We start from the raw sequence: 13170 nt of genomic DNA, 5'->3' as shown, positions 1-13170 counted from the left end.
AAAACAATTAATCTCAAAGAGCTCTCAAAACTTTCTGAAACCTCACTACAAGACCAAAAGGCCAATCTGATATTAATTCTACAAACGAAATGATGTCACTACCCTTAGCATCAGGTGAACCAGTCCACATGTGAATGGACTGATTCCACGTGTGAATATATGTATTTCTTTTGCAAATTGGCTAGTTCCCCTTGCAAATGCGATCCCCCGCACTTGTTCCCTCATGGACACATGCTTCAGGTGAACCAGTCCACATGTGAACGGACTGATTCCAAGTGTAAATATATGTATTTATTCTACAAATTGGCTAGTTCCCCTTGCAAATGCGCTCTCCCGTACTTGTTCCCTCATGGATGCATGCATCAGGTGAACCAGTCCACATGTGAACGAACTGATTTCACGTGTAAATATATGTATTTCTTCTGCAAATTGGCTAGTTCCCCTTGCAAATGCGCTCTCCCGCACTTGTTCCCTCACAGACCCATGCATCAGGTGAACCAGTCCACATGTGAACGGACTGATTCCATATGTGAATATATGTATTTATTCTGCAAATTGGCTAGTTCCCCTTGCAAATGCGCTCTCCCGCACTTGTTCTCTCAAGGAAATAAGTTTCTACTAGGGGCAGTGGCGTCATTTCGTTTGTGGAATTAATATCAGATTGGCCCCTTAGTCCTGCAGTGAGGTTTCAGAAAGTTTTGGAGGCTCTTTGAGATTAATTGTCTTCTGCGGTCCTACAGTGAAATTTTCCCTCTTGTTTTTGTTCGCTTTTTCATAATATTCTTGCAAAACTAATCTCTTTTTGATAGGCATTATAAGATATTCCCTTAATCATACTATAAGTTACTTAGAAGAATAGTTGTGATATTTTTTCTTTATAAGATATAATATTGATTATTTATTAGTTCGCAAAAAACTATTGATTATTTATCATGATTTTTCCACTTGCCCTTGATAAATGTTGGTGTATGAAAGTAGAAAGCTTTGGCTAATGATGTATTTCATATAAGCAAAGTAGGAAATTTGTTTAATTTTTTTGATAGAATCGTTCAGTTTTAAGTTTTTTTCATTTGGTAAAAAAATTTAAAAAATAACTTATAAATAGGATCCGTAACAAAGACAAATGCAAAAGTTCAGATTAACGTTTGCAAAAATAGCTTAACAAGAGTCATTAAATTCACAAGAGGTTGCAGGAACATCTACAATGATAATGCTTGCAACGATCCCCCCCCCCCCAAAAAAAAATCAACCAAGTTATGCACAGCATGACGAGGCACTTCCAAGAGATGAAAGGGGGACAAAACTTCCATTGAAAAACATAGTGAGAAATACTGAAACTTGAAAGAACTTGAATGTTTTTATCTTTCATTCATCATACACCTCAATCATCTGTAGCTCAACCAGTTTCCCAAGTCCTACTGAAGCCCAAATCCAACAAGTGAAGGTTGAATGCCTATATTACAAAATTCCATGGCTTTATGGGAGGCATTAAAACATAGTCAGCGGAACTCTTGTAGCTCCAAAAGATAGAGAAGAAAAAAGAAATCTGAACAAAGGATTTGTGGGGAAAAACAAATGAATTCCAATGGAAATGCCAATGTAATACTGTTGCATTAAATATAGTAGCTAACCAAGCTTCCTGTATTTTATGACATCATTGGTGTCCAAGTCATAGATCTTGCAAATTCTCTTGATGGCAGTTTGACTAAGACCATCTTCATCTTCATCACGACGGGCTAGACTCTCAAGTTCCACAGATGGCTTCAATACCTACTCCGGACAAGATGAACAAACAATAGTCAGATGCAGGAGGGACAAAACAAACAGTCTTTGCGCATTGATGAGCAAAGAGAAATTCTTAGGCGCCCTAAAGTGCATATACATGCAATGGCTAGGATTAAATTTCAAATCGGATCAGATTGTGGGGACCAAATCTTGCCATTACATGTAAATACACTAGAGTACCTGGGAGTTTCTCAAAAACAGAAAGGACATTGCCTGCATGGAGCCAAGAGTACCAGTGAAAAACAGTTAGGGTAGCTAAGCCAGTTTATTGTGAAATTGCCTTTTTGCACAGAGAGAGTAATGAAGCAAGTTCTTAGTGAAAGACGGGGGAGATTTAGGTATGCAGAAAAGATTGCGTTGACACGGGTTTCAAATCAAACTTTTTCGGAAGTTCATCCTCACATCTATAACATATACATTATCATAAACAGAAATAAAGGATATGCCAAAAGCTTGAGATAATATGGGTTCTCACTTTCTAATATAAAATCAATGGGGTATTGACTCATTTAAGAATTCACTAATCCAAAGAAAGGCCATGCATGCAATATAATTAAACAGTTTATTTCAATCCAACCATAGAATCCCTTTCACAGCCCAGTGTCCCTACCAAAATCAGAGTAACATATAGAAACATTTACCCAATATGGCTCAGGTGAATTATGGTTTTCACTTCTAGAGTCCTTTTGCTCGATTTCCTTCTTATTGATAGAAGATTCCGAGACTAGTCGAAAAAGCCTCTCACTTCCCTATGAATAATAATATGAAACAAAATAGAAACTTATGTACAATTGAAGAGAAAGACAAATAATCAAAGTTCCAAACATAATATGAAAAAGATTAAGGACTACAAAAGATACCATCCTACTGGAAAGTCACTCCCGATCAAATCAAATCATGGGCTTAAATAATCATGCGATTCAGTGCTAGTTCATGTATTGAAAAAGTGACTATCTACATGCGCCAATTAGATTTCTAGAGTCCCAGCCAACAAGCCTATCAGTCTGTATTTGCAAAGACTTTCAAGATTGAAGTATCAGTTTTAGAGCATATAGGAAATGAAATTTTGTTATATAAATTTCATTGTTGCCACATGGTTTTACTGTTCAAAGCAGTGGCCACCACCCTATGACAGTATGAGAGTTTGACAACAAAAATGCAATGCCAAGTAAGTAGATGTCCTTGATTGTGACGATCATTTTGCAATATCACGAGTGATAGCAAAGGGAAAATGAAAATACACAACTACTATACAAACTTTGCATCTGTATGATCGGCCCCAGGAAAACAACTGTATGCACCTGAAGGGCTCTCCAATGAGAATAAGCTCGAAATAAATTCCAGAAGAACGGGACATTAGGCATAGGTAAAACCTGCATGATATATACGGTAATACATTGGAGCAGAAAAGTTAATAAATTTTAGAAGAGCACAAATGCACCATATTGAACCTCCTTGCAAAGCAGTATTATTGATAGTAAAAATTACAAAACACATACGTACGGCAAGGGAAGAGGTCAGTGGAAGCATTGAAACTGAACCATACAAGTATTTCTTGTGGATGATTGTTCCTCTGTAAATATAAAACAACTCATCAATATGACAACCTCACTTACACTTGAAATTGAACAAAAAAAGCCAGAAGAACACACTTCAAATTAACCTATAAAACTTCAATCAATTTGTTGAAGCTATACAAGAGTCAGAGAATGATGTTTCATCTAGAAAAAAGAATCAAACAGAGATGTCTCAAGACCAAACACATAATTGAACTTAGAGAACTCTTTGGATAACTATGCAGTAAATAATTCTGACATATGCCTCTTCCATTCTGCCACTTAGCATACCCGGACAGCAGGGGCAGATTAATTGAGAAAATGAAACCATCACTTGACAATACGACAAAGACTATATAGCACAACACCACCTGACAACAATAATAATCATGGACTAGTAGAATTGTAAAAGGCAGATATAATCTGCTTGTACCACGATGGAATTACATTCCAATTTTTGTTACGGGCAGGTAAAAAGGATCCCTCAAAAGAACAATATAAAAGATGCTTATGCGCAACCTCAGCCGCACAGATTAATGAGCTGCTCAGTGAAGAGAATTGCACTGCTTACATTACTCTCACATTTATATATATCGGGCCACCTAAGTTCAAGTGCCCTTGCATTCAGAATATATTGCAAAAGTAGTCTAGGAATACTGCAATGGGTAGCATCAACTCCATTTAGGAGTTGTAAGAACCACAAGTGGCCAGAGGCCTATAACTCGGAACTTTAAAAAAACAACGATCAAATAATAAGGTCCAAGCAAGATGAGATTAACATAAAAAGTGACAAGTTCAACGTCATGATTAGGCCAAGAAAAATACCTCATGGCCACATGCCTTAGTCTTCGGCGAACAAGTCGAGCATCCAAACTGCAAAAATTTTTCCACTATTATAACACCTAAAAGAAGCAAACCTATATCTAAGTTTTCTGCTTCCTCATCAAGAAATAAGTGGAAACTACACGAAGGAATTATATCCCGAGTGGCAACCTAGAAATAACTTAATAGATCACCAAGGCACCGACCTAGATGGGTAAATCACTTCAACCCGAGTAATGTCCTTTGTTATAGATCTTAAAAATATCTCAGACGGCTTAACCCGCGACAAAAGCCGTAAGCCCAATCTGCAAGAAGTCAAAATTACAATTGTTACCAAAGAATTTTTTTTAACATCTGCAACCTTATAGCGACAGCTAAACTGCAATACTTACCCATGAACCTTATTTTTAAAACTTCCTTCTGGTGCCTTTTCCAATCCAATCCAAGCTTTATTCATCTTCAGCCAACAACCAAATTTAGTCATCGGTAGACATCAGGCACGGGATAAAGATAAGAAAATTGCGAAACAAAAAGGGAATTAACAACGAAAATGAACTGAATACAATGAAAGCCACCTTGTTGGCCACGAAGTCTACCAAAAGCTCGGCATTGGCGCTAAAGGATTTACCACTGATAGAAACGTTTTCGCGGAGCTCTTTGAATGTAGTAGCCTGAGAGGAAGCCTCAGAGACCGAAACGGACGGGTCAGCGGATCGGCTAAAGCACCAGATCCTACCTCGTATTGGGAACACAACCAATCTGGCTCTCATGATACAGCCCAAATGCGAAGGTCTTTTGGCCGCAAAACCCTAGAAAGAGACACAGCAGAATGCAGAGCGGTTTTCTAAAGTAAGAATAATATTATCCGTTAAGAACTTAAGATCCAGTCTCTTGACTTGGTAACGATTGTAGTACTCTGTGTATATTCCAAACGTCAAATCAAGTATAGAATCTCCTGTGGGAGTGTAAAGGGGTCTATGATTTTTAGAGCAAGCAACGGAAATGTAACGACTTTGTGAGCTGGGGTCGAGTTTTCCCGGCTGAAAGTAACGAAGCAGAAGAAGAGAGGAAGGAAAGAAAGACGAAGAAGGCGTAAAAAGCGACGCACTTTGGCTTGGCCCGCACACAATACACACGAACACGGACACAGCAAGATGCGAAGAATAGAGGGTGAGAAAGCAAGATAGAAGAGAAGGAAGCGCATGCGATTGCGGGTTGTGAGAGAAACCGAGTCAGCTTCACACTATGAAGTAGTATTACCGAGGCTCTTGGCTGTCGTCGCTGGTTGTAACTTGCAGAACAGGATTCAGTTTCTCTTTTTCAGGAAAATTATACATTTTCATCCGTTTCATATCTTTTTTTTTCTTTTTTCTTTTTTTTACCCGAATTTTCTTTTTTCTTTTAAAGTTCAGGAAAATTTAGTTAGGAGGAATTACAATCAAATTCCATAAAAGAAAAATAATTACCAAAAAGTCTCAATAACAACCTTAACAGTCTATAATGACAAGTTTTATAGTAAAAATAACAATTTCTGGAATTTGATTTTTAATTGTTTTTCTTGTTTGAGACCTCATTATAATTCTCCTATTTAGTTAATGTGCTCGGTTGGTTTTTTTTTTGGCCGCTTATGCATTCATTAAGTTGGTATTGTGTCTCGTGATCCAAAAATTTATTCACAGGAATATTTACACATATACGACTCACTTTTTTGGATTCATGCTATATTTACATTTGAAAATCGTTCACTTTTACAAATATTTTAGCTAAATTTCTATTCATAGCAATCTGTTTGTTTTCTGTTAAATTCATTAATAAAGCTAAATTATGCTATCTTATTACTCTTTTTATCCTAAACATGAGACCTTTATATATATTAATATAAAAATCTTATATTTAGAAGCTGATGAATACCTTTTAATCGTGGAAGAGTATAAGATTACAGTTCTAAAGGAAAAGTAGCGTCACTTACAGCTAAACATAAAATAACCTAAACACGATAGTATAAAGGCACACATTAGGCGTCAGGCCAGGCAAAAAGAAAAAGATGGCATCATGCAAATTATAACTAAGTGACAGGCTTCATAAAATACGAGAAAAATTATCGGTTGCATCTATTTGTTTTGTTACTGACGAGCAGTCCTCACTGGCAATTGTGCGCGCGCTCGCGTGCGTCCCTGTCGAGCTTTTGAACAGAAGCAGGTCAATGCCAAATTTGACCAGCTCATTTAACTTTATCACAAGCATTTTAACACTTCGTATATGAATTAAGCAATCTACGTATCCATCTAATAATGTAAAATTTGCAAGAATTAGGTCCACAAAGGGGCCTGTGGAACATGAAAAGCCGCATCAGATAGTATTTCTATTTCTTCCCATATAAACTTAAGCGATTAAAATTGAAAAAGTGGATTACCGCTAACACGACATGTATTATGAACAGGGAAAATACAGCCATTCAGTATTTTTCCTAATTAATTATTCTCTCTTCTTCTCTTCATTAGGAGAAGATTAGAGAGGAAGGATAGCAGAGAAACCAAAACTCGTTTAATATGCATCATAAATTTCATTTAAATGTATATATGGACTATAGTTAACCTCTTTTTACTTGAGATGGGAGAGATGCACCTATTCTTATACCTCATTCAACTTGCATGCTATACAAAAAGATATGGTCTATATTTTATGAAACCTCAAATAGGGTTTGTACAATATGCTGAGAAACAATTTAGGGGAGGCCATTGTCCATGGTTATATTCCACCATCCTTTCTTCTTTGCGATACAAGATTAAGAGTTTTCCATATACTTTTCCTTCTTTCCACTGGCCTCCTTTTCTGTAGCAGTTGGACTCTGTAAGGTACAACAGTTAATAAACAATCAAAATATTTTGCCCATTACAGCAATTTGACTTTTCATAATACATTCAAAATTTAGGAAAAAATTGGTGAATATCCATCTCTCTCTCCTCATGTCAAAAGTAAGAACACAGGAACAATTTTTTGTATATTTTTTATAGCATTGCTAACCCTATCTACCCAACATTTGTACCAAATATAGAAAATCATGTGTACGATTTAAGTAAATGTCCTCAAAATATGGACTATCAGAAATTTTTGGTCCACTAACTGAACAACTTCTGTTTAGGGTGAAAAAAATTTAATAGCATCATCATCAATCATATTTATACTTTAAAGTAACTAATTTATTGAATTCCATATAAGTAAATGTTTAGCAGAATGCATTAATAGCAACCAACTAACAAGAAAATTATGTATTTGAGCAATCAAATGAAATCTACCCTATTAAGGGGACAAGTAGAGAAGCAAAACAAAATGCAGAGTTAAGATGGGAAGAATAAGATACTTACATAGGGCTGCGTGGGAGCTAGTGAAAGTTAATAAGGGGGAGTGCCACAAGAGGAAGGGTCATATTTGGGAGGGACCTCGTTGAGGTTGATGAGAGGGGGATTGTAAGAGGCAGTTTTTTGGGAAGGTGAGGTTGCCAATGGTGGCGAAAGAAGAGGAGGGACGGACATGGTGACATGGGTTAAAGTGGTAGCGCTGATCGGGCGTCTCTCTGCCAATGGCTTGAAAAAGGAGGATGGCTTAGACCATGGAGGTGGCTCAGGGAAGGAAGAAGAGGAAGCAGAGGATGGAGTTGGGACCCCCATATGATCATCGAGCTGGACCACATCTTGTGGAGACATGATGGCCATCTTTGGCCATATGAAGGTCCCCTGAGGCTTGCAAATTTGAAATCCACTTTTCAGCCTTTCAATTTTTGCTGCCCTGTCTTCGGTAGCTGCCCACCTACTTTCTGCAATCCTTTGTATGTCCTCACTTGGTCTTTCTACTTCACCTGCTGTTGCTTTGATTTCACTATTTTTATGTCCTTCTTGCTCTTTTGTCTCTCCCCAATTTTCCACTGCAACTAGTACTTTTGTTGGTGTTGGCAATAATGTTGGGGGTATCGCTGATTTGGATTTTGGCTCCTCTCTTGACTTTAACATCACTATCTGTTCCTGCGTCATGTTCCCTCTTTATAGGACTTTATAAGACTAAATGACTAGAAAGTAGATCATTTTTGCCATGATGCTAAAACACGAGTAAAATTAAAACATACTTCAGACACACACACAAAGAATTCTATGAACTAAATTTTTTCCTTGCTTGTCAGAGACTCAGAGAAAGTAAATAGGCGTTTCTACTGTCTAATAGGATGATGGAGGTTAATATTTACAAAGCTTCATCCCTAGGCCAAATAAAGTATTTATAGGGACTACATACTAAAAAAATTTGAAAATATATGGGGACTGCACACTAAAAATTTAACTTCAAAACTTGGTCAGTCTAATGCCCACCCATCAACAGAGGTTTCGAAAAAACTAAAGCAAACTTCGTTTTAAGAAGCAACAAAGGACTATGCTATAAATATCAATTACCTCCATATCGCTCAAAGTTATGGAAATATCCTTTAGTTGTTCTTCAATTTTAGATTTCTTATTCACCAACTCTTTATATATCTCCTGCGATATAGCCATTTGCATAAATACTTATAACAGGATTAGACAAATCATAGGGACTTTCCAGTCCAGAACCAAGCGCAACATCAAGCTTCAGGTTTAACTTCATAAATATTACCTGCACTGTAACCAAGGAACCACCTTTTTCCAAATTGATATTATTTGACAAACAAGAATTCGCTGTAGTCACAATAGCCAATTCTTCCTCGCTCTTCTTGGATACCAATTGTTGCATCTCACTATTTGTAACACAAAGAGGATAGTATATTAATATTTGAGTAATATATGCGAATAAAGTTGAGTCTCAACTATATCCTTATAACATGAAAAGCATGGCTATGTACTCGTACTATTGCAAAGATGGAATGGTCAAATAGTTAAGAACTAAGGATTACCGTTTCAGTTTAGACATTTCTTCTTTTATCTCGCGAAGTTCTCTTGCACAAATGGGATCCTGGGAAGGGTTGTCCCCAAGTTTCCATCCAGGGGGTGGAGTCCAATAGGGATCTTGAACCCCTGCTTCCTGTCTAATTTTAACCAAATCAGCACTCTCCAACCAATATTCCATCGCTCCCTCAGCATTGTGTCGCCGTCGAAATCTCTCAGTTCCGCCAGGAGCCACTTTTCCTGCCATGTGCTTTAGCAAATGATCCAATAAACCCGTATCACCTATCAGCTTTCGAGCCTCTGATCTCAAGGCTGGCCTCAATATTGGTTTTTCAAAAACTGCTCCTTTAGCTTTCATCACCTTCAGCATGTTCTCCTCTGCTAACTTATACCTTCAAATACACAAGTTATCATTATAGATTGCAACAATGTAAAATTGCAGAGAAGCTTCTGAATGATCAATCACTATATAAGTTTACAAAATTATTAACATTTTCGGAATAATAAGCAAAGTATAATTAGGTTTACCTCTCGGCAGACCATCTGTCAATTGAAATTTTATGCTTCTTTTTGTTGTATACTACCAGTTGATTCTGCCTACCATGCTGTGCTTTCTTCAATCTCTGAAGCTCACTACATTGATTTTGATTTCTCTCACTTTTACGAGTCGTCCTGATTTCACTTGACACTTCCTTTGTAAGCTCGTTTTCTTCACATTTCTTTCTCTTTCTACCAGTCATTTGCTCTCTTTCATTTTGTTCTTTTACATCAAACCCAGTGTCATTCCCAGAACCTGATAAAGATTCTGAACTTTTCTTCTTATGCTGGCCTAAGAATCGAACTGATCGACGCTTACCCCACTGCATCATCCCAGAATACTTGAGCTGAGACCAACACGAACCCTTCTTGGAAACCGGATCCATTTCCTCATCAATGAACAGAGGGCTTTTGCTCGTTTGATTTTCTTCAGAGGTTGTAATCCAGAAACTCCACGAGTTTCCTCTTTCGGCTAACTCCTCCGTCGAGACTCTCCTGTATAGCGCATTACTAGCAAATCCTGATTCCATCATATACTTCTCGTCAAGCGCAGGGATCTTTTTTTTGCCTGGTTTCCCATCGTCCGCATCGTTGAACTGTACGCGTAGAGACTGCATGCTTGGGTACCTAACTGACACTTGAAGCTTTCCCATATCACTGAGCTGAATCCGCTCGTCAAGAAAAGCAAACGACATAAAGGTTTTATTTTTATACAGTAGAACATTTACAAAGAAAGGTGATGAGGTTATTAGAAGCCATACCATGACAACACGGACAGACCTTAAATGATCTGGGCATTTAAGTGGAAGCTTGGAATGATTGATTTCATAAAATCGGCCTACTATTAAATGCTCACAAGCCCCTGAAGGTTTGAACAGAGTGAAAATCGGTTAATGTAAAGGACAATGATAGAATCAACATATATGTTATCAAGGGGATGAAAGCGCAAGCAAATGGGTATGAAACAAAAGTGTGGATCACAGACTACTAGTAGGCGATGATAGGAAACAGAGGACGGTGAACGATGTTGCTTCACCTTGGGTACAGATTGGTGCAGAGGAGAGTGGAGACAACGCAATATGTTTGTCCGAACATGGGTTTTGTGCGCCGTCGACATCGCCTTGATCCTTCTCTTTCAAGTACAACTTCTCCTGCAAAAGTATCCCATAATCTCATTCGTACAACTATTTCTTTTTGGCCATAATATGATCAACTGCCTTAAATGCATTGGTATCGCGTAATGATGTAGAATAATAATCATTTTTAATTTTAATAATAATAGAGATTGTGCGCTTCAACACATCATTATTAATATGTATATGACTGCAGAAGACGATTAAACCGAATGAAACTGATTTCTACGTAGGAGTTTCATTAAAACCCTGAAATGCACACGCGATGAAGAGCATGTGCAATTATACTGAACAGATATACTCTACTCTCTCTGAAATTGAAAGGGCGCCGAAAAGTTAAAATCACGTAGCAAGAAAACAAGCATTCTATTTTACTAAAGGAAGATGAGGAGGGGGGAGACCATATCTTTAGCGGCATTGTCGTCCAATTGCTCCATGAACTGCAGAAGTTCATAGCATTTAGTATTCAATGTGAATGGGAAAAACAGAGCAACAGAAATTACTATCAAACAACTTCCAAATGAGCATAAGACACCTGATTGCTGAATCTGTGCCCTCAAAGCAGCTTCTTTTTCATGTCTGGTGTTTGATTCCCGAGAAGAAAAGCAAGAAAATCCTCCGAGAGAAAATGGGGAGCAAATGCAAATTTGTTATGCTGCAGAACAAATGAGCGGTAAAAGCATTACACTGCACTGAAGAGAGAGAGAGAGCGAAGTAATCATTGCGATATGCAAACGCCCAACGTGTTGCCGCTTCTATGATTCCCTGCGGCCGAGTGCCGTGCAGTCCAGTAGGCAACAATGTCCTGACCAATTTAGAAACGCCACGTGGAGATTCTCTAGGGACCAGTTGAAGTGTTATGTTCTGATTGCTGAAAGAACTGATACCAAATCCCACGAGAAGTAGGGTGATATAATTTGGGGCGTATTTTCTGTTGTTGTATTTTGCAGCTTGTTAAAAAGAATTACCAAACGTGTGTCATCTCTCATCACCCCTCACGCGTTGAGCTGAGGTGCTTTTTTTTTTTAAAAAAAAAATTTCCCTTAAGATTGTTCAAACTACAAAGATTTAGCTTGAAATAGAAATATTTATTACAAGAACTAAATAAAAAATTAAGCGAAAACATTATAGAAAGCACTCAAAGCAATATGCTCTTTTGGTTAATAGTTTAGGTACTTCTTTTATAAGTTTAATGTAAGTTTGTTTGAATGTAAGAAAAAGAAAATGAGAGAGAGACTATTAGAACAACTGTGCATCACTTATATTTTTCATAACTTCTTTTTGTCCACTGAACTTTTTTCCCCTTCTACATTTCCATAACGAACTTATAGATTTGCATTTTGGTGCCTATAACATACTATTTAGAGCTTATTTTGAATAATTTATAAGTAACTTTTCAATTATAATTTACAGAATACGAAATAAGTATATGAGAGGAGTTTTGTCTTGGTGAAACGTGCTCATAAATGATTTTCACCGCTATCCCAAACATACCCTTAATATTGAGAAAAAGAGTGAAAAGGGGAAAAAATGAACAAAAGAGGGCCATTATAATATGCTGGTTTTTTTTTTAATAAAAAGACAATTATATATATGTCAGATAAAAAGATATTACAATACAGAATGAGTATAGGGATGTATTGTTTTCTTATATACACAGGTACAAACATGCATGCAATTGTTTTTGGATATTAGAAGTTAAAAAACGATGCTTTTTCTGGTGGGCGTTGTTCAATAATTTGTTACTTTTCCAGTTTTTTTTTTTTTGTTTGATAAAGTTACTTTTCCAGCATTATGAAGCTTAGTTTATTTTACGTTTGGCACAAGCACAACCTCAGTATCTTAATTTCAGTTTCTTTAGGAAGGCATCAACACAAACTAGGGTAATTTATAATTTATAAATGATGTGTTATTACAATTTTTATATCATATATAGACGTTATGCAAATTTATTTCTTCATTGAGCTTGTGTACCGAAGGAGGAGGATGTGATTTTGGCGGTTTCGGAGTTGGGACCCCAGATTCCATGAAGGTCAATACGAGTGTCCTTTCATTTCTTTTATTAGTAACATGAAAGTGGTAAAAGGTGCAGCCAAGAACAGAATCCAAGATGCCCAGTTGATTGTTTTCAATTTCTTCTGTTGATTATGCACATCATTTGGAGGTGTTTTAGCATGCATATATATACATACTACTTGCAATTCTAAATATAAAATCTATAGGAACTTGATTTAAAAAATTGGAAAAATACGAGCACTAACTTGTTTTACAGTACAAACTATACAACAGCCAATGTACCGGATATAGAACTTTGGAGATCAAATTGAAATTTTGGATAAAATATGAGGATTAAATTATTTGATATCTTAAACAAAAACAAAAACAAAAACAAAACAAACAAGCTTGGGATCTAATCCCCAAGTTTCCTCG

General features: G+C 36.9%; 2 protein-coding genes across 3 annotated transcripts; both read right to left on the bottom strand.

The window, feature by feature from the left end:
- Nucleotides 1-1338: 1338 nt before the first annotated feature.
- Nucleotides 1339-5400, bottom strand: LOC114711951 (uncharacterized protein C23H3.12c-like). Of its 2 annotated transcripts, XM_028896387.1 has the most exons (8): nt 4739-5396; nt 4556-4620; nt 4370-4468; nt 4167-4214; nt 3289-3358; nt 3087-3158; nt 2427-2534; nt 1339-1770 (listed from the first exon to the last, which is right to left on the bottom strand). In XM_028896387.1, the coding sequence occupies exons 1-8, from the start codon at nt 4931-4933 to the stop codon at nt 1627-1629; spliced, it is 801 nt and encodes a 266-aa protein (XP_028752220.1). In that variant the 5' UTR covers nt 4934-5396; the 3' UTR covers nt 1339-1626. The 2 variants fall into 2 exon arrangements, 1 of the variants encoding a protein (XP_028752220.1); XR_003737179.1 differs by lacking the exon at nt 1339-1770 and having other exon boundaries at nt 2455-2534; nt 2646-3158; nt 4739-5400.
- A 2155-nt stretch (nt 5401-7555) lies between these two features.
- LOC114711949 (protein DYAD-like) lies at nt 7556-12768 on the bottom strand. The gene is made up of 9 exons (XM_028896385.1): nt 12715-12768; nt 11142-11180; nt 10644-10758; nt 10369-10469; nt 9599-10269; nt 9079-9462; nt 8802-8922; nt 8603-8686; nt 7556-8182 (listed from the first exon to the last, which is right to left on the bottom strand). The coding sequence occupies exons 1-9, from the start codon at nt 12766-12768 to the stop codon at nt 7556-7558; spliced, it is 2196 nt and encodes a 731-aa protein (XP_028752218.1).
- Nucleotides 12769-13170: the final 402 nt, after the last annotated feature.

The sequence above is a fragment of the Neltuma alba genome, unplaced genomic scaffold (assembly GCF_004799145.2).
Source record: "Neltuma alba isolate B1F8T4 unplaced genomic scaffold, ASM479914v2 tig00011323_pilon, whole genome shotgun sequence".
Classification (NCBI taxonomy): Eukaryota; Viridiplantae; Streptophyta; class Magnoliopsida; order Fabales; family Fabaceae; genus Neltuma; species Neltuma alba.
This window is presented reverse-complemented; position numbering and strand designations above follow the sequence as displayed.

Coding starts and splice junctions, on each gene's coding strand:
- LOC114711951 (XM_028896387.1), bottom strand. CDS start 4,933: ATGAGAGCCAGATTGGTTGTGTTCCCAATACGAGGTAGGATCTGGTGC. Junction 4,621..4,738: donor TAGACTTCGTGGCCAACAAG/GTGGCTTTCATT, acceptor TGTTGGCTGAAG/ATGAATAAAGCTTGGATTGG. Junction 1,771..2,426: donor ATTCACCTGAGCCATATTGG/GTAAATGTTTCT, acceptor TGTCCGGAGTAG/GTATTGAAGCCATCTGTGGA.
- LOC114711949 (XM_028896385.1), bottom strand. CDS start 12,768: ATGGAATCTGGGGTCCCAACTCCGAAACCGCCAAAATCACATCCTCCT. Junction 11,181..12,714: donor AATCACATCCTCCTCCTTCG/GTACACAAGCTC, acceptor GAACTTCTGCAG/TTCATGGAGCAATTGGACGA. Junction 8,687..8,801: donor GTTCCTTGGTTACAGTGCAG/GTAATATTTATG, acceptor GCTATATCGCAG/GAGATATATAAAGAGTTGGT.